General features: G+C 35.3%; 2 protein-coding genes and 1 pseudogene across 3 annotated transcripts; 1 reads left to right on the top strand and 2 right to left on the bottom strand.

Moving 5' to 3' along the window:
* Positions 1-6,742: 6,742 nt before the first annotated feature.
* Positions 6,743-7,201, top strand: LOC147405509 (adenosylhomocysteinase pseudogene; annotated as a pseudogene).
* A 744-nt stretch (positions 7,202-7,945) lies between these two features.
* Positions 7,946-12,259, bottom strand: LOC147405508 (Regulator of chromosome condensation (RCC1) family protein). 2 transcript variants are annotated; one of them, XM_086433266.1, is made up of 6 exons: positions 11,981-12,259; positions 10,714-11,136; positions 10,267-10,616; positions 9,787-10,188; positions 9,311-9,695; positions 7,946-8,442 (listed from the first exon to the last, which is right to left on the bottom strand). In XM_086433266.1, the coding sequence occupies exons 2-6, from the start codon at positions 10,936-10,938 to the stop codon at positions 8,188-8,190; spliced, it is 1,617 nt and encodes a 538-aa protein (XP_086289392.1). In that variant the 5' UTR covers positions 10,939-11,136; positions 11,981-12,259; the 3' UTR covers positions 7,946-8,187. The 2 variants fall into 2 exon arrangements, with proteins under 2 accessions (XP_086289392.1, XP_086289393.1); XM_086433267.1 differs by having other exon boundaries at positions 7,946-8,430.
* Positions 12,260-18,365: 6,106 nt separating this feature from the next.
* LOC147405507 (ALBINO3-like protein 1, chloroplastic) lies at positions 18,366-26,550 on the bottom strand. Its single transcript, XM_086433265.1, has 11 exons — positions 26,137-26,550; positions 25,944-26,054; positions 25,781-25,855; positions 24,715-24,775; positions 23,684-23,757; positions 23,447-23,551; positions 21,832-21,939; positions 21,086-21,189; positions 20,591-20,797; positions 20,176-20,497; positions 18,366-18,738 (listed from the first exon to the last, which is right to left on the bottom strand). The coding sequence occupies exons 1-11, from the start codon at positions 26,485-26,487 to the stop codon at positions 18,628-18,630; spliced, it is 1,629 nt and encodes a 542-aa protein (XP_086289391.1). The 5' UTR covers positions 26,488-26,550; the 3' UTR covers positions 18,366-18,627.

The following is a 26,550-nucleotide window of genomic DNA, read 5'->3' as shown; positions in this document are numbered from 1 at the left end:
TGTGTCTATGTACATCATAGGAGGAAAATATAGATTTTCTAGTGTGAGTCCAGATCATATGCACCTAGAGTGGAGGATTGAGACCCAACTCTCATACTCATTGTATTAAAAAAAAATGGCAATTTTTTTTATAAAAAAAACACGTTTACAATGTGTCTTGTACCTCTGACAATTAAAACCGTAAAAAAAATATGACTCTTTGAAAAAGTCATTTTTTTAAGCGCATATTTTATATTTTAAAATCATTTTTCTCACTCAAAAGAAAAAACTAAACTAAACACTTTTTTTTTTAAAATGTGGGGTTTGATACATAATAGAATTTGGTGATTCAAAAATATGGAAATATGGGATTTGATGATAATATCTTGATGTTAAGATTTTACATTTATTTTAAATAGTTTATTATTTTGAACAAAAGATATGTTGATGAGTAAACTTTTTCGAACAACATAATATATTTAATTATGTTTGAGAACATGTTATAGTGGAAAAATAGAATGAATTAAAATAAATATTTTATGTATTATTAGACATATGCATTTTTCATAATTTTAAAAATATTTTTTTATTTTATGCTTCATCGTTTTTATTTATTTATTTTGTTTTCTACATCTGTTTCGAAGTTTTCTCTTGTCGTTTTAAACTCTTACCGACTTTTGTGGCATGTACTAAGGTGCGGGAGGTGGGTGTCAATCCTGTGCACAAGATCCAGACTCTTCAATTCCTAGTATGCATTCTCTACAAATTCACTTCATTTGAAAATCCTTGAGAGCATGTCCTTCCATCTCAATCTAATTGATGAGTGCTGAAAACTTGTTTCAAGTTTGATACTATTTAAAGTTGAGACCTTGTTAAATGTCTTCTAGAGATCATTATAGATTTTTTTTAAAGAATTTTTTTTCTTGGGAACCACTAGAAGTATCCTCCCAAGTCCTGAGGGTTTAGCTCAGTGGTAAAACTTGAGGTTTGCTCTCTCTGATCGTATGTTCGAAATTAGATGATCTCTTGACTTGTATTGTTATATGTTGCGAAACTTTCATGGGATCAAGACATGTAGGGACTAGTTCCTCTCCAAAGGCGTTGAGAATGTCTTACGATATTATTTTTAAAAAAATTTAAAAAAAAAACAAAAAAACAAAAACGAAAAAGAAATGTGATTTTTAATTTGCTCTAGCTCCCAAGGAAATACTCACATAATTTACATAAAAAAATAATAATAAACTAGAATGTTTGATCACAACATGATATGTCCGGTTCAGATGAGAGAATAATTCAGGAATCACTAAAAAATAAATTCTCATGAACAGCTACTGATGCCTAGAACACTTGTATTTTTCCAGCCATCGATTAGTCCAAGGCAACCTTAGCCTCATGTCAGATTATTCACCGAAATTTACTGGGCCCAATGATGAGGAAAACTTTTTGATTGGTCCAAATTCTAGATGAAGGTGTAAGTAAAGGCCCAATCAATTATCGCCATCTGGACAATGTGCAGTAGGGCCCACTAAGTACATTCCGCAATTTTCTCTGACAAATCAAATTTTTGGGTTTGGCTTTTAAAATTCGATATAATATTTAAAATTGAGGGACAATGGAGTAAGGTTTCTATCACTAAGTATGATGAGGTTTGTTGACTTATAGAGCATATTATTTAGATGAAAGTCAACATATCACATGGGGCAAACACCACGTCTATGGAGTATGGACCCACCCAAGACTATTATCATCTGCTTTTTGTTTCCACTGACTGCGGAAAACGAGTTTGACCTAACTATATCCATCACTTCATCTAGTGGATGGGTACCCATTGATCATGTGATGGATGTGGGTCCAAATGGACCCACCCATGTTCGATCGATCTTCACCATCTAACCTTCTTCGAATCCTATCATGATAGTAGAATTACCTATGTCAATACTATAATCAACTAGTTGTGATTTTCTAACACCCCCTCGTAATAACACCCCACTCCTTGACATGGCATGGGTTAGAATCATAGATTTTTTCCCTCAAGATATACAACTGCAGATACTTATGGTTTTAGCACATGCTACGTCAGGAGCGTATGGGGATGTGTGTTGGAGGGGGCGTCAGAAAATCATTATTCATAATCATAAAAGCAAGCTAATTTTTTGGCATACGGATAATGGTCAATAATGTGTAGACCCAAAACTCTATGTCTAGCGCTACCACTATCAATGGGATGGATTTGGGTCAAACCAAGGTCAAGCTATCTTGGACCAATCTGATAAAAGATTGAATATATTGGACTTCGAATTGATCTGATAGAATCATATTAGATCTTTATCAGATTGAGTTTTTTCTAGATAAAATTTGATTTTCTCACATTGGTTTACATACTTCCACACATATTATTAGACCCAGTGCACTACATTAAAAAAGGGTAAATTTGATATTAAGGTCTATCAAATTTAACCCTTTTTTCACGTAGGATTTAAAAAAGTCACGACGAATTTACCCTTTTTATTTTTTCATGTAGTGGTCAGATCGACGTAGACTTGGTTGATCCGATAGTTCAAATCAGATATTTTTTTGATTTTAATCATTATCAAATTTCTACATCTTCAAATATAAATTAATCAAAATAAATTGGATTTTGGTTCTAAACATGCACTGACAACTCTATGTGAAGCATATGCAACATTTGACATAACCAACACAAATATGCACTAAATGTTTTATCAAAGAAATTTCTAATACTTAAGTGCTCGAAGTGGTCAGTAGCCACGCCCTGCTAGTTGGGCCTACGGTCCCAACTCCGTCATTAAAAAAAAGTTATTATACTTATGGAGGGTATAATCTACTTTTTTTTTTTTTTTTTTTTATAGAAAAAATAGTGTCAAAATAAGACTGTCGGTTGCACGTGGTACATATTCATCACAAATAGTAGAGATGTACACACCTTTGTACAATAAATGTGTACCCAAGTTGAACTTAGCATCATGAAACAAATAATGGGTTTGTTGCATGTAGCAAATGAACTTTTATATAGGCTAGTGCACATGGTTTTAAAACTCGGTATTTCATCTTTTTCATTCATGTTGGTACTGAGTTGATTCATCCGAGTCATTTAGTATAGGACAAGACAAGCCATTTAACTTAATTTACAATTGAGTAATGATTTTTTGAACCCCCCCGCCCCCTCTTTCTTTGACAACGCTCACTTATGCCCCCGATATGACATGTGCTATCCTAAGCATCTTGATGAGAAGGTTGCTTCACTTCACCTTGGCAAGCTTGGAGGTAAGCTCACCAAGCTTAGTGCAAAGCAGGTTGAATACATTAGTGTCCCTACAAGCCTCCTTCCCATAGGTACTACAAACTAAAAAGAAGAGAAATTTGAATAAGAGGAAGAGAGGCAACAAGGTATGGAGGAATAATAATTAAATTCTTCGTATTTTGATGAGGTTGATTTGAATATTGTGATTGTTTGCTTGTGAAAGTTGTGTGATTTGCTAGGGATATTGTATAAGGTTGGTAGATCAATATTGTCCAAGTCGTTGTGGTATGTTGTAGGTAGTGTTTATAATGAATGAGAAATAAATAAATTAAGATCTCTCGTATAATATTGGACTAGTACTGGAACCTCTACACCATGCAAAAGCAAACACAAAGCTTTCATTTGTTGTACTAATCTTACTACACAATTAGGAGTTTTTAGAATTTTGTCGGTCGAATGAAAAAAGTTATAAAAGTAATGCAATCCAAATTATGCATTTAAAAAATGAAAAAAATAGGGAGCTTCTATTGCCACGCCAATTTTTTCTAACACCACACCCAAGATATGTGCTAGTTCTTTGGTATTTAGATATGAACTGTGGTGGTGTTAGCAAAAGTTGGTGTGACAATAGAATCTCTACCCGATATTTGGTGAACCAGATATAGCTGGAACTTTCTGGATGGGGAAATGATAAGAGGGGCCTTGCCCTTTCAGGGGTATTTTGATCATTTAACCAAAATTTGAAATGCTTATGAAAAATAATAATTCATACTTAAATTAATTTGATGTTCTTTAATAGTACTTTTCAATCCTCCTCCCTCGGTGTATATGATTGGACTCTAACGTCTCTTCTTTTGTAACAGTTGACCTCTGGCTAGGTAGTCATATGTCTTGAAGGTTAGTTCATTTTCCCATTTAAGTCCTGTCATTGTGGCGAGAGGAGATGACCTGGCCATAATCCACCTCTTTTCATACCTCGAGTGACATGTGTAGTCTTATCAAATTTTGACTTCTACAATCTGTTGTGTGAGAAATGTTTTTTTGAGTACTAATGATAAACTCATGCTTTAAAAACGACGCTCTTGACGTGGCATGTGAGTAGAATCATAGATCTTTTTTCTTGTGTATCCCAAAGAAAAATATCTATGATTATGTGCATTACCACATCAAGAGCATCAGTTTAACTTTTTTTTAGTCATGCAGCTGAGCTGACGTGAAGGAGTGCAGATAGCCATAGATGCTTCCATTCATATCTAGAGGAAAGGCACCTATTGTTCAACACACCTCCACGTCAGCTCAGTGTCCTGCGCAGTCACTTTTGTATTTTTCATAGATTTTAGCAAACAAATAAGAATTAGAGTCATGATGAGTTCCCACGGTCTTGGTAAGTGGTTGGGTATGCGGATGATGGGGTAAAGGCACATAATCACAGATCATTTTCATCGGGATACATAAGAAAAAGATATGCGATTATGTATCCTTGCCACATCAGCTGTGTACCTACACCGCATGATAAATTGACTTTTAAAAAAAACTGCTTAAAATTCACTCCACTGCACAGAACTATAGATATTTGAGTCAGGTTATCATGAGTCAACAAATAATAACATTAGTATTCGACTACATAAAGCATTGAACATGGCCATCAAACAACTAATTGTGCAGGCGTGACCATCCCTCGAGTGCATCCAATGGAAATGCTTCTACATCCCTGTCCCAAGACTTGAGTAAAGGAAATTTGAAAGGGTTGTGCAAATACTTAGTTGCTTGATTTGGTTTTCATTGATATTATTAGGCAATGTGGCAGATGAACCAAATTTAGGCTTTCACATGTAATCTAGCTGTTAGCAACCAAGAGGGAGGCCCACCAATTGAAGTGATTGCGTGAAGGATCTCTCCTAAAATAATTAGACAAAGATCAAAGATCAGGTTACCGCCATCCCCCAAATGATTCAACATTCTAAGTGATTGATTTCGGAGAAGAAAGATTAAAATTGAGGCATTTGAGTCTTTTTCCCTTAATCTATTTAAAAGACTAAGGTCAAGCAATGCATGTCATCATTCTCAAGATACATGGGTTATCTCTAATATTAGGGGGTATGTCCAAATCACCCTAAGATATTATATATGAATAATGGCGAAGTGATCTCAAGATTTTACCTCATATCTCACTTTCCTGAAGTGAAAGCGTGTAGCATATATTGGTGAAAAATCATCTATCTTACACGCTTTCATGTTAGGAAAATGAGATATGAGGTACAATCCTGAGGTCACTCCAACATGACTCATTATATAACTAAGGTGGGAATCCTCTGTAACCTGATTTTCCTATAGCTCATGATCTACAATCCACCAAACATCAATTTGAGAAAAAAAAAATTCAACTCAGTCCTCTTGTACTTATGATTTAGATCAGATTTGAAAAACAAAATCGAAAAAAAAAAAAGTTTTTCTTGGTTAGATCTGATGTTTGAATGTGGGCGGTCACTAAACTTCTAAATTTAAACCATTGGATGTACCTGTCTTGATGATGTTGCACATCTTCAACCCAACCGTTGATTTTAGCTACATAGAACTACAGGAAAATCGGGCTACAGAGGATCTGCTCCCTATAATTATTGTCAATGAGTGTGATTTGTTTACCATGTGGATCTCTAGGATTTTGGTTTTGATCTATTTTTTTTTTCTTTTCCAAAAAATAAATAAAATGAAACATCTGAATTTATTGTATTTTTATGCTTGAATCCAATTCCTGAAGAGAATGCCTTTCAGCTCAACCACCCGGGCCAAGCTTCATTAACCAATTGAAAGTGAAAAATTCTGGATGCTTCGATTGTACCAAAATTTATAGGTACATATCAGGGTTTTTCCCAGTTCATAGACCATGGTTTTGTCCAAAGACTAGTCTCGGGACACGTGCAACACCCACGCACCAGGTAAATGAGGGTGTGCCTTCGTGGGTGACTCCTAAGGAATTATTTTATAACCGGGTATCCCTGTAAATAGGGGATCGGTCTGTATCTGGCTTTTCCCAGTCCATAGACCATGGTTTTGTCCTAGGAGTAGTCTTGGGACACATACAACACCCACACATCACACACATCAGATAAATGAGGGTGTGCCGTGCGTGACCGCTAAGGAATTAAAGCTCGTATTGGGTATCAAACTCAAGACCTACGGGCTTTAACCGCTTATCAGTCCGAAATTGCCATTGAGCCAACCCCTTGGGGTTACTTTATAGGTACAATTGAATGCGTATTCCCATAATCTTGGGGATTGAATTGGATCCAGCCATTACCTAGATTCAAAACCTTCCTTTCACATACTAATTACTAACCTCTAATCTCGTTTGCTTAGCAAAAATATATAAATGTTTATTTTTCAAGTTGTTCATATATATCATTTAATTCTACCCATGCCTCTAATCTAATTTTCATATATATATATATCAGAAGAACCCACATTTCAATCATTTTACATACAGTTAGGCAACTTGTGTGGATGCCGCCACTCCCTCCCCGACGGTCTAATGAGGGCGCCACCAATCTCATGATAGCTGGGAAGATTGCCGTTGTCTGCGGGTATGGAGATGTTGGGAAGGGCTGTGTTGCTGCACTCAAGCAGGCTGGTGCTCGAGTCATTTTAAAAGAGATCGATCCCATCAGTGCTCTTCCAGCACTAATGGACGGGATCCCAATCCAAACCACGGGGCACCCAATCTTTGTTATGTCATTCTCTTTTACAAGCCAAGTGATTGCTCAGCTTGAGCTATGGAAGGAGAGAGCAACTGACAAGTATGAGAAGAAATTGTATCTGCTGCCCAAGCATCTTGACGAGAAGGTTGATGCCCTTCACCTTGGACAACTGGGAGCTAAGCTCACCAAGCTTACTGCAGAGCAAGCTGAGTACATCAACGTCCCTGTCAAGGGTCCCTACAAGCCTCCTCATTATAGGTACTAAAAGGAAGAGAAATTCGGACGAGAGGAAGAGAGGCAACAAGACATGGTTATTTGTATTATTATTATTTTTTTCAATCTAATTTGTTGTTTGTATTCATGTGCTACTTCTGTTGTGCGTGTTTGATGGGCATGCATTCTTTTAGTAGGAAGACTTTTATGTCTCATGCACTTGACATCCTAGATTACATGAATGTGTGAAAAACGAAGCAGCTAAGAGAACAGAAATCGCACACAAAGATTTACGTTGTTCAACAATGTGCCTATGTCAACATATCAGATCAAGAACAATCACTACTTTCTTTTCCCGTTTTACAATCCTAGAGATATTTATTTATAAAACAAGAGTTGCTAAAACGTATCTCTCTCCCCAAAAATAGAAAACCCTTAAGAAAATATTATATAATTACCTTTTTCATAACCCTTAGGTGACACTGCTCTTTGCACCCCCCCCCCCCCCCCCCCCCCCCCCCCCCCCCCGCCCCCCGCGCAACTCAACGTACCGTCAACAGAATACAAGACATTTACACAACAAAATGGACATTTGTACATTGACCTCAGACATGCAAATCAATACCAATACAAGATATATCCTACTAGCAACCACACCATACAAACTTCTCCATTTCTTCAAATCAATATACATCTTGGCCATGGATACCCTGGGACACTAAAGAGAACAAGCAACGATCATACTACAGAACTTACGCGATGGAAGCCAGAGTTCTTAAACCTAATTTGATGCATATTTGAGAAAAGTTAATTTATTCGAAAACCAGAGATTAATGGACTTGAGGACAACATAAGTTAAGAACCTTAACAAAGTGTATCAGTGACTAACTACTTGAGTAGCATCCTAACTTGATCATAAGTTCATTTTTTTTTTTTTTTCTATTTACAAAATGAACTAGGAAATATAAACACCAAATGAGTTACCAAAGCATGATAGAATTGAGGAACCATTGGAGTCATGAGGACCCCAATAGCTAACTAACTCAGATCGACATCGACCTGCTCTGGGTTGCCCCTCTCGCTCTGTTGACCAACAAGTTCTATACCTAGTTGTCCCTTGTCCCCTGCACCGAATGCATATAGCTTCCCTGATTCCGTGAGTGCAAAGGTGTGGGCGTTCCAGTATATCGAATTAGTGAGGCTGATCTGCACCACCCGTTCCTTCACCTGTTTCAACGACGTCACTAGCTCTGGACTCAACACATTTGTATGCCCATTTCCCTGTACATTCAACTAAAAGCAAGTCAGTTATTCATCATGAAAAGCAGCTTTACTTCCATCAAAAACAAAGATAGCTGCTATTTGCACCCCAACTTTCACTTGTTACACCCCAATAATATGTAGAAGTTGCGGTGCCAATAGAAACTCTCTCTCACTCTTTCTTTCTTTTTCTTTTTCTTGTTTAGATTCCTATTTGCTAGATTTAGGATTTTATACGAGCCTAATCCTAAATGTAAACAACTGCTGAAGTTGTTTGAATGTGTTATAATGCTTTGTAATGTTGAGGTAAATAACTTGAACCAAACATTTGTAATGTTTCGAATGATGTTTTTTTAATCTTTAATTAGGATGTGATAAATAATTTAAGAAATTGGGGTCTAATAAGTAAAAGTTAGGGTGCCAATAGCAGCTCTCAAAGCAAAAGGAACAGAATCTTCTTGAGTCCCAGGTTCACCACCTTAGTATGGCTATTATCTAGATTCCAGATAACTAAATATAAGTTATTCGAAGAAATAAGAGCTCTAATCACTAAAATTGACTCAGCGAAGTCATGGGTTCGTCACATTAGTATTGGCTAATCGATTTAATCAATACTGGTGTGTCCTAGGTTCACCACCTTAGTATATTTATTATCAGGATTCCATAGACAGCTAAATATCAGTTCTTCAAAGAAAATAGAATGCTCTAACCACTAAAATTGACTCGGTGAAGTTGTGGGTTCATCATATTAGTATGCTTTGTTATATGTGCCGAGAACATAATCCAAAATAATTTGACATGTCAATTAAATCAATATCAGTCGCACATAAGCAACGAACACAGAATCAATCAACCATAACTATTAAAAAGTTTAAGAGGAATGGATAGGAGAATGCCAGACCTGTCCATCGGCCCCGGTATTGTGTCCTAGACTAGATGATTCTCCACACCCAAATGAGTAGACATCACCATCTTCAGAGACCACAAAGGTTGTATAATCCCCTGTCGCAACATGAACTGCTTTGACCTTAGTCAACGCTTCCACAACCTTGGGAACCGATTCACACTCTTCGTTCCCATGACCTAAGCATCCATAACGGCCCCATCCCCAAGTGCAAACACGCCCATCACGTCCCACTACCGCAGCGTGCCAAGCACCCGCTGAGACCACCACGGGCTGAAGATTTAAAGTCTGAAATTGTTCAATCAATCGAGGGTACTTCTCATCAGTTCTCAAACCATGTCCAAGCTTTCCCCCTAGACCACACCCAACAGAGTACACAGACCTGATATAAAAGCAAACCACAAAATACCAGTGGATTAAAATCGGGAAATCAAATCATACCAACTTCAAATCTCTATGAGGAGAAAGCTTACATGCCACTCGGTTGACAAGCCAGGGCTAGAAGGTAGCAATAACCGGCCGCAATTTGAACCACGGGAATATTTTCAAGTGGGCCCAAGAGGGGATGAGGCTCCTGATCATTGGGATCAGTTTGATGACCAAGCGTGGCATCGCTGCCCCACGAAAACGTGTAGACTCGTCCCTCTCTAGAAAGAATGGCAGTGAAGAAATTCCCGATTGCCGCTTGAACAACAAATATGTTCTTTAGGGACTCAACCGGCTTTGGAGTCATCACAAGCTTAGTTCCTTGTGCCCCGTACTCGGCTTCTCCGAAGGATTCCTTCCCAAATGAATAAACCCGCCCGGCATCACTTATCAACATTGTCCTGCCAGCCCCAGCAGCCGCTTGTATAATCCGGATTCCTTGAAGAGAACTGCATGGGATTAATAGAGTTGATTTATTTCTTCATTAGTGTGTCAGGTTTTATAAGTACGAAGGAATTTAAATGAACCTGATTTGGCGAGGCCGCCACTCCTCATCCAAGGTTCCATGCCCGAGCTGACCCGAACTATTAGAACCAAATGAGTAGACAGTCCCTTTTGAAGTCACAGCAATACTATGACCCGGACCTGCTATTGCCTGCGATCTCTCCCTCCTACAACATGCTTCTCCAGCCAATAAAAACCTCAAAACCAGCTTCCATGATCCCCCGCAACCCTTCTTTAGAGCCTCCCGTTCGTCATCTGTCATTGGCTTAAATATGGCTCTCTTATGGCACATGTCCAAAGCAGCAAGCTCTGATATGGACAATGTAAAATTGGGAGCAAAGTTCGCTGGCTGCCTAAAGAAGGAACATGTTGCCTACAACAACACACATGGTAATTCAATCAGCAGCATTATCAATTCTAACGTAGAAAAGATTCTTAGTTATGAAATATAACGAAAACAGGGTACTTGCCTCGAGTTTCGCAAGATCTTGAGGGTCCAAATTACAGCCCGTGAGGACATGTAGGACAATGGAGGGATTGGCAGCTAAGGGGAATTCTCCAGGGGTGGAGTCCCCAAAGCAATGCCGTTGTTGACGTTGAAATGATGGCAAAGGAGAGACAACAAGAGAAGTAATGGGTTGGTCTACAATGTTGTGGTATTGTATGGATGATGTTCCGCTTGTCGTGGCATCCATGGGCACTGCCAAGGCTTGCAGTGCCCGAGCTCGGTGTTTTAGAATAAGATTTTGATTACAGAGTGAAAGAATATCACCACATTACTCTTTACCACCAATTCATTAGAACTATCTCAAGGTTCCAATCTTTTTTCTTAATTTTGGGAAGAAGTATCCACAATGTATTATTGGCTGATCAACCAGTCTCCATTTTGAAGCCTACAAATAGAACACAGGATGCAACATTGCCATCAACTTCGTGTTATACAACAGCAAAAATAAAGGTAAAATACAGCGATGAAATCACTATTTAAATTATACAACTAAAATAAATTATTGAATTGAGTATCGGATAGTTACAACTAACAGATCTTAGGAGAAACCCATTTTAGAAAAGAAGGTTGCTGATTTGATAAACCCCAACAAAGAAAAACCCAGACCATCGTCAATGAGATAAATCAAGACAATACATTAAGCATAAATTAATCAGAAAATCCTACTTATTTGGGGGAAAAATTGAAAATTCTACAACAAATGTATAATAGCCAAAGAAAATTTCACCCAAATCACTTAGCAAAAATCAAGAAAAAATTAGACCCCAAAACAAGGATATAATTCACATATATTATCAAAGGTCCATGAAAGATTAAACAAAAGGAAGGATATTCTCAAACTAAAAGAGAGGTAGAAAGAAGAATTTCATCCAAAAAAGAATACTTTTCTTCAATTGTTCAGTATAATTCAGAAATTCAATAATTAATCCGTAACAACATAAAACCATCAATTAATCAAGATTAAATCAAACTAACAAGGAAACAAAGACCCAAAACAGAGATACAACATTAAAAAACGAAACAGGAACAAATCAAGGATTTTTACAAAGAAATTGACCAAAATCAAACAAACCCAGACGAAATTTTAACATTTTTAAGATCCAAACACCATAAAAATTTTCCATAACAAAGTGCAACCAGTTTCCCATAACGGAACCTCAATTAAACAGATCGATCCTGCATTTCGATCGTTACAGATCGAGGAAAGATAAATCAGAAACGAAAATTACATCTCAAATACGAAGAAAAATCCTCGAAATCCAACCGCATCTGTGAATTATGGCCAGAAATTCGTGTCCTCTGAACCAAAACAAGTGATTTTAGGCTTGAATTGAAGTAGAAGAGACTGAGAGTCAGATCAGAGGGGTTAATTATTCTGATTTTTTGGGGATTAAAATGTAATTTCTAACGATTGAATTGTGTGATGGAATTTGGAAGAATTTGAGGGAATTTTTTTTCTTCTTTTCTAATAGCTTTTAAGGAGTTCGTCTTTGCTAAGAAGAGAAGAACGAAGAAGCAAAGCAATTCCAAATATATACGATTTCTTAATTCTTTGCCACGTCAGCACTCTCTGTCTCTCTCTCTCTCTTAACCATGGTAACAGATTTAACTACAGTATGTGGTTAAGCGGAAAGGTTGGCAAGTGAAGTGAAATTTCACAGCTAGAAGATAAGAGGAGGGGTAAAATCGTCATAGTACTATTATCGGTACTTGCGTTGCTTTTTCTCATATGGATTACTATCCCTTGACAATGGTCCTTTATGAGTGACCAACTAAAAATGACCGAAATACCCTCATCTTTGACATTGCCTATTCTTCCTTCGGATTTTGATGACTAGATTGCATCTTGTTCACCACACAATTGGATTAATAATTCAATTTTAAACCAATGAGAAAAAATAAACAAAATTTTTATCTTAAAAGATTTTTTCCAGAGAGATTCTATTGGCACACCTACCTTTACTCATAACACACTAATCCTTTTAAAATTGAAGGATTGTTTATATGTAAATAAGTGTATTACTAGTAAAACTTAGTGTGTCAATAAAATTTATTTTTTGTTAAATATATCAAAATTTTCTTCGTATTTATTCTTTTGCTAGATAGACGGAAATTTATAATAAAAATAAGTAAGTGAAAACGAATTTTGAATCCAATTCGTGATATTAACGTAGAGTTTAACCAACTTAACAAGTTGGTATTTATGTTTTTTTTTTTTTTTTTCTTTTAATGAGACCAATAACTCGGTACAAGTGAAAATCAAACCTAAGTCTCTGATATCAACATCCAAAGATTTTACCAAGTAAACTAGTTGGCACCTGCAATGCTATCCATGACTTGGAATGTTGGTAAAGGTCTAGGCCAAAGTTGAATAAAAAAATCAAGAGTTGGTGAACAAAAATCATAAAGCCTAGACATTGTGAAGAAGTCAAAGACTATGGACTTTTTTGAGAAAATAAGAGATTGAAGATGAGGGTAATCTGGTCATTTTATTAATCTTCTAGAGAAGACCTAGATTTAGGTATATGTCATAACTTTAGAAACCCTAGGAGAGCATCTCAAATAGAGTGACAAACTAAATTACACAAAAATTAAAATTAAAAAAATAAAATAAAATCTAAAAATACACTTATCTCCTTATCAAAAGTTATATATCATCTTTTGGATGTGTTACTGGGCCCGACATATTGTACTAACATGGGGTTGTAGTGCCTTGGATGGACTTATCAAACTTGTGATACAGACATCCATATCAAAGTAGTGCATCAAAACCATTTACAGATCAAATAACCAATCTCAAGGATCATCTAACGGTCTAGACCTGGTACCCATGGCTTTGGAAAGTGTGAATAAAAAGAATACTACTGAATACTGAGATTTGATTCGGAGATGAGTCAGATTGCATTCACTCGAAAAGAATTCCTCGTGATCTATGAAAAGACCCTCTCTCATTTGCACCCCATTTTTCTCAAAACGCACCCCAATCGGTATTTTTTTTTTGAAGTGGGATGCGTTTTGAGTGCATGTTGGGGCAAGGGGCAACAAGTGTTGAGTCTTATGGAAATAATGTTTTATTTTGAATATGTATATGTGTGAAGGGTAATAATGGTACGTTATCTAGATCGTACACGTATCCTAACCGAATAAATGGTACTTGGAGCGAGCCAGTATATCCAACCCTGCCCAACAGCAGGGTAAACCAAGGTAATAGCGTTTAATATGACTAGTAAGGTGAGACACCATAAGGGGAGACTTAACCTGCTTAGTAGGACAGGTCTAATCCGAATATTTGCACAATTCTAGATTACGTATGTCAAGTCTGGAGATCTTGGAAAAGATCTCTAAAGAATCTTGGATTCAATCTTAGATATTCAAATTCTGTTTAGGATCTTTGCAATCAGGGGATTCACCGTGATTGAATCCCGATTAAAGAGGAAAGTCTGATTTGAAGGAAGAACCTATAAATAGAAAAATCGATGGAGGAAAAAAATGATCTTTTTTGACTGGGAGAACAAGGGCTGAAACTGTTTTTCTTTAATATTGTTATCTCTACAACTCTAACTTGAGTGTTGGAGGATTATTGATAGGTACCACAGTGATACTTATAGGAGGAACTCATGAACTACTTCGGATCAATGCATAGTCGATCAAGGTAAAACTTGATTCCGCCTCTACAATGTGTATATGTCATGTTACAATTACTTCCTATTTATAATTTGAGTGTGGTGGAGTGACCTCAAGATTGGACCTCATATCACACGCATTTTGACGTGAAAAAGAGTAGGAACCATATACACTTTTTAACTTGTATCTCAAGAGAAAGCATCTATGGGACTTTCAAGTTAGGGTGTGCGATGTGATGTCCAATCTTGAAGTCACTTCAGCATTATTCTTGTAATTTAGGTTCATATGGATCATAGTCTTAGTCCAATTTTAATAAGAGTCGTGATAATCTGACTCACTTTTTTGTACGTGCCCTTCACAAAACCATAGATCCTTTGCTTTGGGATACCTTAAGATAAACCTTTATGATTTTGTACAGTTCTATGAAAGGAACGTACAAAAAAGTGAGCTAGATTATCAAGACTCCTTTAATAAAGATTTGGAAAACGAACACAAAATGAGGTTTGTCAAAAAAAATTAGTGATCAATTGAAAAGTACTTAGCAAATTATTCAAAAAATTGGTGGTGAGTTAAAATCAATGAATCATCGATTTTTTTAATTTTTTATTTTTAAATAATTGGTGAGTTTTGTTGTAACCGTCTACTCAATTTTTTTCGACTTATCCCTCTCAAATTTTTTGTTTTTAATTTATCCAAATTATTTGAACCGACCTCTTGTCACATCCAAACTTCGTTACTATAATATAGATAATATTTTAGATGATCCAACCATAGCTTAAATCATTCTCAATATGTAGATCATCATCACTAAAAATCAATACATGATAGCATTACTAATTATATTAAAAAGTTACCTTGAATTAAATATTTAAAAGTTACCCCAGATTTTCTACCCCACGTTGCACACCTAGAGACTTACTTATAAAAATGGGAAAATTACCTAAACAGCCTTCGTGGAAGGGCATCTTTCTAAATAGTCCCTAAATTTTCAATGGTTTCTTAACATGACATTCAGTGAACTTTTTCTTTCAAAATGGTCCTTGGACCTCATCTCTCACATTTCTCATGATTAAATGCCCTAACCATTTGAACTCATTGTTTTCATCTAAAAATTGGATTTTTGACATTTCAATCGAGTTTTGAGAACTCCATTCCATTAGAAAGAATTTAATATAGAAGAAGAAGATATTTTCAAGAATTTTTTCAAACATTTTTAAGATGTTAGTAAAAAATTAGAGTTCTTCACTTCTTTTTTTTTCTTAGTTTTTGGATGAAAATCGATCAAGAATAGTTTTTTGGGATTGAAATCATTTAAACAAGTCGTTATCTCAAGTTTTTAATCGATCTTGTCATGTATTTTAGTCAAAAAAACTCGAAAATTGAAAGTGGGTAGATTTTTTACCAATATCAAATTCACGACTTTTTATTTAATACATGGTGGACCCAACAGTAATTAAAAAGCATTGAGTTTGACAATAAATAGTGGTGAGTTCAATAGTACAAATTTTTAACTTGGCACTAAATAAAAAAACATTGAGTTTGTCCGTAAAAATTTTGAACTCTATGATACGAGAGACCATTTAAGGTTTACTAAATGTCCGGTTAAACAACTGCGCAAAACTTAGGGATTATTTAGAAAGAAACCCTTCTGTGAGGGTCCTTTTAGTAATTTTTCCTATAAAAATATCAATCAAGACATAGATCAAAATATAAATCTAAATGTTTGAAATTAGAAGTATATCATTTTCATTTGTCGAAACCGATTGGAATTCTAATTAGAAAACCTAAGTATATGAAGAAGATGAAAAAATTGTAATTTAGGTATTTCAAAAAATTTGTAATCTGAGATGAGGTTGAGGAATTATTAAGAAAATAAAATTTTACTAAATAGACTATCAAGTAACAGCCTAGAACTTAAGGACTAATAAGAAAGAAATCCCTCCACCAAGGTTTTTTAAATAATTTTTTTTTTTTAAATATCTAATATCACAGGATTGAGAGGACAAAATTTCAAGAACTTTGAAAGAGAAAAACTTAATTTCAACACCAATGTTTTTTTATCTGAGTTTTTCCAAGAAATCTAGAAGATTACCTCGGTGTTGGATTGGCAATGTGGTAATCCATATGAGCCCAACAATCCTTGATAAGATTTTAAATCTTACTAAGTTAGTCAAGTTAATCTTACTCTACTTTAATAACTCTTTAGTGTGGGGACATTTTATTAGGAATTTTAATATAAATTTTTTTTTATTTGATAGAGGGATTGTGTTGTCTTTTTCGATGGTTGTAATTGAGGAATCTTAGCTCATCTCCTTATTATTTTATAAAGCCAAAAAGAAGAAAACTGAAGCATTATGTGCGCTCGAGGCTCTGAAGATGACACGAAACAATGCCTATGCGCCAGATATTGGTAAGTCAGACCTAAGGCCTTGATTTCACAAAGGCACACCAATGACCTCAAACAAAAACAAAATTTTCATTTAATCTCTCTCTCTCTCTCTCTCTCTCTCTCTCTCCTCTCTCTCTCTCTCTCTCTCTCTCTCCTTTTAATAAGATTTTTCTTATTTGATTAAATATTTAGAAACACAATGAGATAAGGATGGATTTTGTTTTATTTATAAAGGTATTAGAGTTTGTTGTAGAGTCATTCTCTTTATTATTTAAGGGGTAAGAGAGGAAAGATAATAAAATTATAAATAATGTTGAAGCGACCTCAAGATTGGACCTCAGATCGCATACTTGACATGAAAATATATGAGAATCATAGATGTTTTTTTCTCGAGATACAAGTAAAAAAATATTCATGGTTCCTATCTACTTTCACGTCAGGGTGTGTGATGTGAGGTCTAAGCTTGAGGTCATTCTGACACGACTCTATTATTATAAAAAATGGGTATAAGGGTAAAGACAATAAAATTAGAAATATATTATTAGAAAATAGAGATAATAGAAAAGAGAATAATATTAGAAAGGCATAAATGACAATAAAATTGAAGGGGTATTCTGAAAAATAAAGGAGAGAAGGAAATAAAGTTAAAATTGTGCTATACAAGATTGTTTCTAAACCACTTTTTTATGTGAGATAAACATTGGGGGAAGATAACCATTATGTTTTAATATAGATTAAAGACTTAACATATATCTTTACTATTATAATGAGGGAAGTCAGAGTAGATGTCATCGACACCATAATTTGGATTCTAAGAACATCCCCACTTCAACATTTAATGAGAATACAATCAGGATCTTTTAAGTCAAAATTCAAGAAAATTGCAATCCCACATCTCTAAAATCACGTTGGTTTATTTTCAAAATCACAAAAATACAATTTTTTTTTTTGCTACGTAATCTTCATAACCACCCTTCAATTAATATTTTAAATGACAAATAAGCCTTTCAAAATTCAGATACATGTGCATTTGCTCATGTCACACCGTTACACCTATGATTTTTGAAATAAGAAATTGAGAAATCCTATTGTTCTCTTATTTCAAATTGCTTTTTTAACTCACTCATAATTCCATCAAATAAAATTCTGCCATCAATTGCCAATTGGTTCATGGAATTGTACCGCTAAGAGTTGGACTTCTGAAATTCAACTTTTAAAAGTTTACGGTGTGAATTAATTACAGTTCTAATTTTTTGTTGCTTATGAGAATTCACCTTAAGAGTTACAAGTAACTCCAACTTCATTACTTGTCGAGGAAAAATGAACCCAATTCCATCATCATTTTTAATTCTTGTTGTCACCTTGTGATCATTATCGTCATGGTCATCCTCCTTTTCTTCAAGAGGTCGAAGATGAATGATTTTCGAAAGAAAAAAATCGAGATTTTCTAAGTCATTTTGGCCGAGACCAAAAATGAAACACTGACCAATGTTTCAGGAATGTTTCGATTTCTCTAAATATTTCGGAATGTTGCAGTCAAGACCAATTTGATTGTTCTCTTGAGCGAAACATTGCCATGAAATGATTTATATATAAAACTATTAATTAATAATGACATTCATCTGTTAATACAACAAAATTTACATCCCATGGCTTCCATCTCCCAAGTCCTTGCCAAGCATATGGAACATTATCGAGTTCTCAATTATCATTGTGCACAAACAAGTGTGGGGTTGTTTAGTGATGTATTATAGAAGCAGAGGGAGGGTGGGTTCAATTCACCTTCATCTAATACTTGACGTGAAAAAAACTGAGCCGCAACAATCTTGTTTACTTGAAAATGCAATGCCAACCACATGGTACCTAATCTTCATTTCTTTCACTCGGTTGCTCTGTTCTGTCATGTTGAACATTTTCGACAGTAACTCTGCCATCAGTGCTAGTTGTGGTAGCGTACATTTCATCTGTTTCTTCCTGGAATATAATAAAATGGGGGATGATTTAGCAGAATATCGGTCCACGAAAAACATTCACAACATCATTTAATGAAAAATGCAATTATCGATGACTACTAAGTTCTAAATGAGGGCATACTTCATATTTCCAGTCAAATTCATCAATTGACGAATGGTTTTCTTAAGAATTATATGAAACTACAGGAAATTTCTGTTTTATTTTTTTTTATAGGGGGGCAGAGAGAGATCATAATAGATGATGAATAAGGGGAAAAGTCCAAAATCTAACAGTTACAAGGTTCACATATTACGGTTATGTGCTTAGGGTTTATTGAGACTTATTTTTCTGAGACATTTTTAGTATTGCAAGGGAAAAGAGAAAAAAAAAAAAAAGGCAAAATACAAGTCACCAACGAATCACCAAAAAAAAAAATAATAATAATCTCATACCTTACAGGAAGAACAGAAGGCAGTGATTCTGCCATCTACTATTAGATTGACAAAGTATCCACCAATTTTATCAATTTTTCCATGCTAATGGGATCCCTCACATTAAAACCATTGTTACATGTGTCTTGATGGTCCACTTGAATGAATTATATCTAATTTTATGGTGTTCATCATTGACTATTTACCATACAGAAAAGAATCACTTAGTTTATCTACGGATGATCCATATCTCTAGACTTTAGAGCTGTCTGAACGGTCTACAACACTGAGGTCAAAGATAATTCATTCTATTTTTCCTTTTTCAAACAGAGATAGGGTACAAGGTGAAAATCTTAAACCACCTTAGAGGTCAAGATGACCTACCAAGACTTCTTACAAGAACACAAAAAAGAAAATGAACAAGCTAATACCTGAATAACCCTTCAAAGCATAACATCCTATCTAAAAATAAATAATACGGAAAGAGAAAGAAAAAAAAAGAAGCTACTACACCAAGGAGAGAGCTTAGATCCACTAAACATCAAGGACTTAATGACCACCACAGACTGACACCTCCTCCTCTAACCCTTCAAACGCATGACATGCTTTCCATCCATATCCCCCAAAATTGTAAAAGAAAGAATCTTTCAAAAGATACAACCCAAAGGGCTGAAGGCTGCTATGTACCACCACCCATGGATAGTCTCTAGCATAGTAAGATCACAGGTTTCTTCCCATCAATATGCCCTGTCATACTTAATCTAACTAGTTCTGCACTCCATTTTTGGTAGGTAACTGGGAGTCAACCAGTGACCGCAACTAGTTTTGTAGTTATCCATATCAAGCTTTCCATATTACAAAGGTATTTACACACAACATTGCATGCAATAAGCAAAAGAGGAACAATCATAGAGGAAGAAACCAATAACTATAAAACATATGGCTGATTATTTCCCCTCTGCAAAGTTCATTAAATCAGTGACATAAATTAGAAATTTCAAAGCATATTTTTAATGGTAATGGTTACCTTTTCAAAATTTTCATTAGATTGCTGCAGATCCTTCCCATCAACCCCGTTGTTACCAGCAAGACCACCATTTTCCATCCTAGGTGAAGGCATCTTATTCTGCTCTCCATTTGAGTCATGAGTAGAACGTTCACCATTCACATGGGAAATTACAGGATTAGAAGAATCATTTATTGTTTCACTTTCATCATCTGTCTTGACTAAGTTTAATTCTTTCTTGTTTTCCTCATTTATTATTTCAGTTGCTTTAGCTGCCGCTTTCCTATTTTCTTCTTCCCTTTCCAACCTTCTCCTTGCCTCTTGTTCCTTTAGCTGTTTAAATCTGAAAAGAAGTAACTTAATATTACAAGCTACTTTAATAATCAACGGTGACATTAAAAACTGAGATTATTAATGGTTAATAACAGCCATTAACCTTTCACCAGGTAGTAGACCTCCTGAAGTTAATTTTTCTTCTCTAGGTTTCACAGCTTTGGTTGAGTTTACTTCAGTTACAGACTGCTGAATTATTTGTTGTTCTTCCTTAATGGTATCATCACTAAACTGCTTCAGTGGATTATTTGCACCGCCTAGCTTTTGAAGATATATCTGTTGTGCCATGCTCAAAATGTTATTTGTGAACCTGAGTAACATGAGAAAATACGATAAAATTATAGTATCTTCATAGAAGATGAGCAGAATTCAACAGTATAAGACAGACAGACAAGGAGAATGGATTTTCAGATACTGCAGAATTCATTTTTATCAATGACCCAAAGAGGGGGAGAATCCTTTAGAAATAAATAATTTTCATGGCTGATAACACGAATTTTTTGTTTGCAACAAATTGATATTCCAAAGTCCAAACCAAGTGATTGTATCCATTTTAGCATAAATAGACATGTAAGGGAGGATGAGAAGGCCTGCTCACCAATAAAGACTTAGGCCGGAAGGAACAGAAAGAGCAAAATAACCAATCATTAAGGGAAGAAACTTAGTTAGAGCTTGAGAATTCTTCATGCTTGGATCATTAACCTGAAAATGATACATAATAATAAACATATAAGACATGACAAAGTACCAACCTCAAATTACTAGTCAGTAGTTAGGACATAATTTGCATTGCAATGTAGAAAATGAAACACGTCAAGGAAATTAAAGTGAAATTCAGTTCATTTTATCTTTGACAGGGACCAAAGAAAGCCCAAGTATGTGCGCTACAGTACCAAAAGAAAGAATGATAAACACCACTTCCTATTGAACTCATATCACAGATATCAGCACTTACAATCTTGCTATTAAAATAGGATTAACAAGCATAAAATACATTCATAAAGGAAAACATAAGAAACATGGATAGATTTTTTTTTTCCCCTTTCGATAAGTAAGAAACATGGATAGATTAGATCATCATCATACAAGCCTTGTCCCAAATGTGAATCATCATCGATGGATAGATTATATACAATTCACAAAATGTGAATCACAGTATTAACACATCAACAAAAGCATGCATGTTCCTATGTATGTGCATGAACCTAAGCACAGTAAAATAACAATGTAATAAACAAAACAAAAGTTTAAAGATATGGGAGAGAGTGGGCAGTAGCAGATCCTCATCCAAACAGGAAAAGAGTAAGGACCATCAAACAATTTGAACCTGACGCAATTACTAACCTGTGATGACTGCATGATTTGAAGCGATATATATTGTGAGACAACCAGTAACACAGGTAGCACAAGATATGCCAAGGTGTCAGACCAGCCAAGGGGTGGGTGAGCATCCTGTGACAAAATCAGATATCTCAGGATGAGAATTTTCTCAAAATGTTTTGAAGAGAAAAACAAAGAAACCAAGTTTCTTGCCAAGAGCTAAAGTTTTCAACAAAACATCACCAAGATGATCAAACTAAATTGTATATAAAATATCTGGTAGAGGAGGAACCATTAAATCTCAAACTCCAAACTTGTTAGCTCTATTTAATATTAATTATCAGTGTGTCAGATAGTACTATGGCATATTCAGAGTGTAAGCAAGCATGAAAGACCTCATTTTATTTTTATTTTTATTTTAACTTTTTTTGCTCTGATTGATAACAAGAGTGTAACATGGGGCCCACATGGAGATGAGTCAAGGACTGGTTTTTTAGGGAGGCTAATGTTCTTAGCATGGAGATCATCCTCCCCAAAAATCAGTCCTTTCTGAAACTTCCAACCACATCAAAATATGGAGTTCCAAGATGAAAATGGATGGCCTGTTTTCCTCTTTTTTGTGGGGAGGGAGGGGTTGGTAAAAAGTATTTTAGAGAGAAACAAATAGAGATCCAAAGATCAGCAACCACTCTTGTCTTCTTGAAGAATTACAAAGCTAAAAAAGATAGAAGCTTTGATCTTGAGAACCATTGAGTCGAGGATGATATCCCAACCTTTAACTAGAAATGTTGGAATGAGCTGAATTTTGGAGAGGATGATCTCCATATTGAGGGATGTTGACATCTAAAATGATACACTAATAGGAGAACTGAGAAGAGCAAGGGCTAACTTTCAGTGAGAACTGAGAATGGTATCCTCATCATGGCGGTCATCCTTGCATAAAATCAGTCCATTTTACCCCTATCAAATATGTATTCAACTTAACGTGAAATTGGTTGTCCATAATTGTTCAACTTGCAAACCACTTGTCATAAGGCTAGAAAATTTGAAACAGGCCGATTTTTAATGAGGATGATCTCATCACCATGCAGATCATTCTCAACAAAAATTGCCAACTTGATTCAGCTCCTCGTAAGTGCAATGAGCGTGTGTCATTTTATTTATAGCTTCCTTTTCTTTTCTTTTCTTTTTATCTTTTTTTTTTTTTAACTTTAGGTCATAAGAAGATACAACCACATTATCACAGTTTTCTTGGTTTAATAATGAATTTTGATTGGAAGCATTTCTTGTCTGATGTTTCTCCTTTGCAGCTAAAAGAATACACTACATGGAAGGTTCATTGGTTAATAGAAAAGAAAGGCACATTGATTTTGTTTCTATAGATCTGGTAAAGGCTAAACTACATCATTGATATCTAAAATGCCACCAGAGCCATCAAAAACTTTCCATAATTTATGTTATTTCATTTGATGAATCAAATTATAATCATTTATAAAAAAACAAAAAATGCAATCCAAGTACACCAAGTATTTCCGTTGAATACTTGAAAGCCTTTAAAAGTATGGTTGTTCCAACAACTTTAACGTAAGTGGTGCTTGAAGATAGATATTGTGCCTTTAAAACGATTCATGGCACTTACAACGAAAGGGAAAAGCCAAGAGATCGCACTGCCAGTTTGCTTTGCAGCAATTGTAGTTGGACCAGCTAAAGATGGTATCCAGAAAAAGCCTTCTGTAAGAAGCCCCTTAACATTACAAGGAAAAGAACACAATTAGATGCACAAGTAAATTAGGGAGGATAAAAAATGGAACAGCAGAACTTGTAAAAACAACCATAAAAAGGTAAGAATCAGATAACTTATGTAGACAGTATGCACCTCATTTGCCACATTTGAAAGAGCTCTATAAAGCCCAATCCAAACCGGTATCGTGGCAAGAGTTGGTAGGCATCCTAAAAAAGAGTAAAGTTCATGAGGTTAAGAAATATAGGTACAGAAAAAATAACACAAGAATAGAATTCGTAACAAATAGCAATCAAACCCAAAAAAAAAAATACAAAATACAAACTATTAATGCCAGAGAATGACAATCTTAAGCTTTTCTCTCATCAAGAGGGTACTCACATCTCTATTTTGAAACATAAATGCCATGCAAAATATGCAACCTCTGTCCTAGCATTAGTACATCAAATGAAAGAACACTAGTGTCTATGATTTATGAAAAATACTACAATATATCATATCATTATCAGGTAACGAATCATATAAAGCTTCATAACTGATCATGTTGAGTATGTATTATTTGTGAAGAGAAGCAATTATAAAACCATGCATCTATAGAAGACCAATAACTATTTCTATAATCAAATCCTATATGATTAACCTTTTCACGTAGAGAAGGAGAAGAGAGGTAGCAAGTTGGATACTGTTCTAAGAACCTTTTTCTTTCTTTTATAAGTTACTGTTCTGAGAACCTTCAAAACTTACTAACAGTTGAACAAAAATAAATACCCACACCCATTCCAATTAAAACCAATCAACAGGGAAGAATAAGAAGTTCAAGGTTGAAACTCCTGAGGTAACAATCTAAAGTTCATTTGGAGAAGAAGATTATCTTCTTGTCAAAAGTATCATGCCTAGATATATAACTCATGCACAGACCAGTGAAGCAATTAGGCCCCTAGATATATAACTCATGATTGACAGGTATTATGCTCCTAATATGATTGTTGAATCCAACTAACATAAGCTTGATTTCCTAGTAGAAAAGCATAGCAACAATACCGACACTAATTTTTGGATGAATACATGAAAGGTTCCACATAATCATATCCACACAAATAAGAATTCAATAGTTTGGGAATGATGAAATGGTACCACAGTTTAAAGGCAGATAATAAGAAAGCTACCTGCCAATGGGTTTACACTGGCTAGTTTATACAAGCGGGCAGTTTCAAGTTGTATTCTTTCCTGCAAGCAGATATGAATGTCAAGATTAATCATCAGGGAAAACATCATTTACTGATCTGTTTCAAATCTTCGCTGGATTTCAAATAATGGAACTGAAAAAATGTTTTATTTCTTTCGAGAGAAGGAGCCCCAGGCATTATGGTTTTTATTAAGGCCATGTTAGAAACAAGAACTTGGGTGTTCAAGGGTAGGCTAACAAGAGACCCAAACATAGTTCACGATATAGTAATTGATGTCTTGGGTCTATTTTTTCACTGGAGCACGATCTTTATCAAAGCAAAAGGGTTGTAATCACTTGTGTAGTTCTCGATTTTTTATCTTTTTCTCTTTTCTCCTCTGCTTTCCTTGGTCTTCCTTATGTGTTGCCTGCCGGGTCTGGTCTTCTCGACCCCGTTGTTTCAATAAAGCTTTCTATTCATCACAACAGGGAAAAAAAAAAAAGAGACCCAAAACTTCAGCTTGAAGTGGAATGTTTCACTAGAAATGTTCATTGATTTCCTGGGTCATCATAAATAAATGAGCTTGTGTTAATAGATTATAGTCTCTGCCTTCATTTTATTTTCTGTTTATATTGGTGGAACTTATTACGAGATTGGATAGACTAGTATAATAGAAGTCATATACCAACTAGAAGCATAGTCACAAAATTCTCCTAATTTTACCGAAAAGTCTCCAAATAAGAGACAGGACAATTAAATCGGCAAATAAACAATTTATCAATTAGTTGCTGAATAGGGTTAACATTCTTACCCTTCAACCTCAAAATTTTATCTTTGCCAACCTTCAAATCTCAAGAACAACTTAAAGATTTTTTTAGTGAGGAACATGATGGGTTTTGGGAAGAAAAACCAAAAACATCATTTGTAATTTTGTACAGTCCCCGATGAAAAAATTCCCATCCCTATCCAAATAAACCGATCCGAACTCTTGCCTAATAATTGCCGAATCCGAATTTAGTTACTACAACTAGACGAAATTACATGAAATGCCAGGAGGAAAAAGCACCTGATCACCTGCATATCGTTGTTGGATCGCCTTTACTTGTGGTTGCAAAGATCGCATCGCCATTGCAGACTCAACCTACATTTTCAACAATTTTTTTCAAAAACTTTACTCAATTTGTCATTAATAAATTATTATTTTTTAAATGCAAATTTTACAACCAAACCTGTTTCTTTGTCAAGGGAAAAGTGGCTGCTTTAACTAGAACAGTGAGGAGAATAATAGCAAACCCATAAGCATATGGAACATGTAAAGATGAGAGCCCATCCTTCAAAAACTGCAAAATTAACACAAGAACCTAATTTCAAATCCCCGAAAGCATGAAAAGAGCTTAAAAATCCAAAATTTAAATAACTTACCTTAAGAACAGTTTCCATCAAATTCGTAATCCCTGAAAGCCAATCCCCGCTCTGGTTTGTCTCGTTTGTGGCATCTGAAGCTGATACAGCAGCATCAGCGAGAGTATATATAAGGCTTTCGGCTCTACCGAACAGCTCTTGAATCAAACCTTCCGAACTATTTGGATCGGGAAACGAGGATGGTGGCTTCAAACCAAACCTAACCACACCAAAGGAACCACGAACGAAAGGTCTGTGGTTCGAGAAACTGAAGTAGTTTCTATTAGAGAGAAGAGGATTAGATGCTCTGGTGCGGTCGATGAGGGGAGAGAGAAGGAGAGAATGAGGTTGAGAGAGGAGAAAAGTAGACATTTTTATTCTGCAATTTGGGCTTTTCTTCGTAAACCCAAGGTTTCAGTTAATGGCAGAAATTTA

Source organism: Akebia trifoliata, chromosome 3 (assembly GCF_017979445.1).
Source record: "Akebia trifoliata isolate Shusen 1 chromosome 3, ASM1797944v1, whole genome shotgun sequence".
Taxonomy (NCBI): Eukaryota; Viridiplantae; Streptophyta; class Magnoliopsida; order Ranunculales; family Lardizabalaceae; genus Akebia; species Akebia trifoliata.
This window is presented reverse-complemented; position numbering and strand designations above follow the sequence as displayed.

Coding starts and splice junctions, on each gene's coding strand:
- LOC147405507 (XM_086433265.1), bottom strand. CDS start 26,487: ATGTCTACTTTTCTCCTCTCTCAACCTCATTCTCTCCTTCTCTCTCCC. Junction 24,776..25,780: donor AACGATATGCAGGTGATCAG/GTGCTTTTTCCT, acceptor ATCTGCTTGCAG/GAAAGAATACAACTTGAAAC. Junction 21,190..21,831: donor AAATCATGCAGTCATCACAG/GTTAGTAATTGC, acceptor TATCATTTTCAG/GTTAATGATCCAAGCATGAA.
- LOC147405508 (XM_086433266.1), bottom strand. CDS start 10,938: ATGGATGCCACGACAAGCGGAACATCATCCATACAATACCACAACATT. Junction 10,617..10,713: donor AAGATCTTGCGAAACTCGAG/GCAAGTACCCTG, acceptor GTGTTGTTGTAG/GCAACATGTTCCTTCTTTAG. Junction 8,443..9,310: donor ATACCGGGGCCGATGGACAG/GTCTGGCATTCT, acceptor ACTTGCTTTTAG/TTGAATGTACAGGGAAATGG.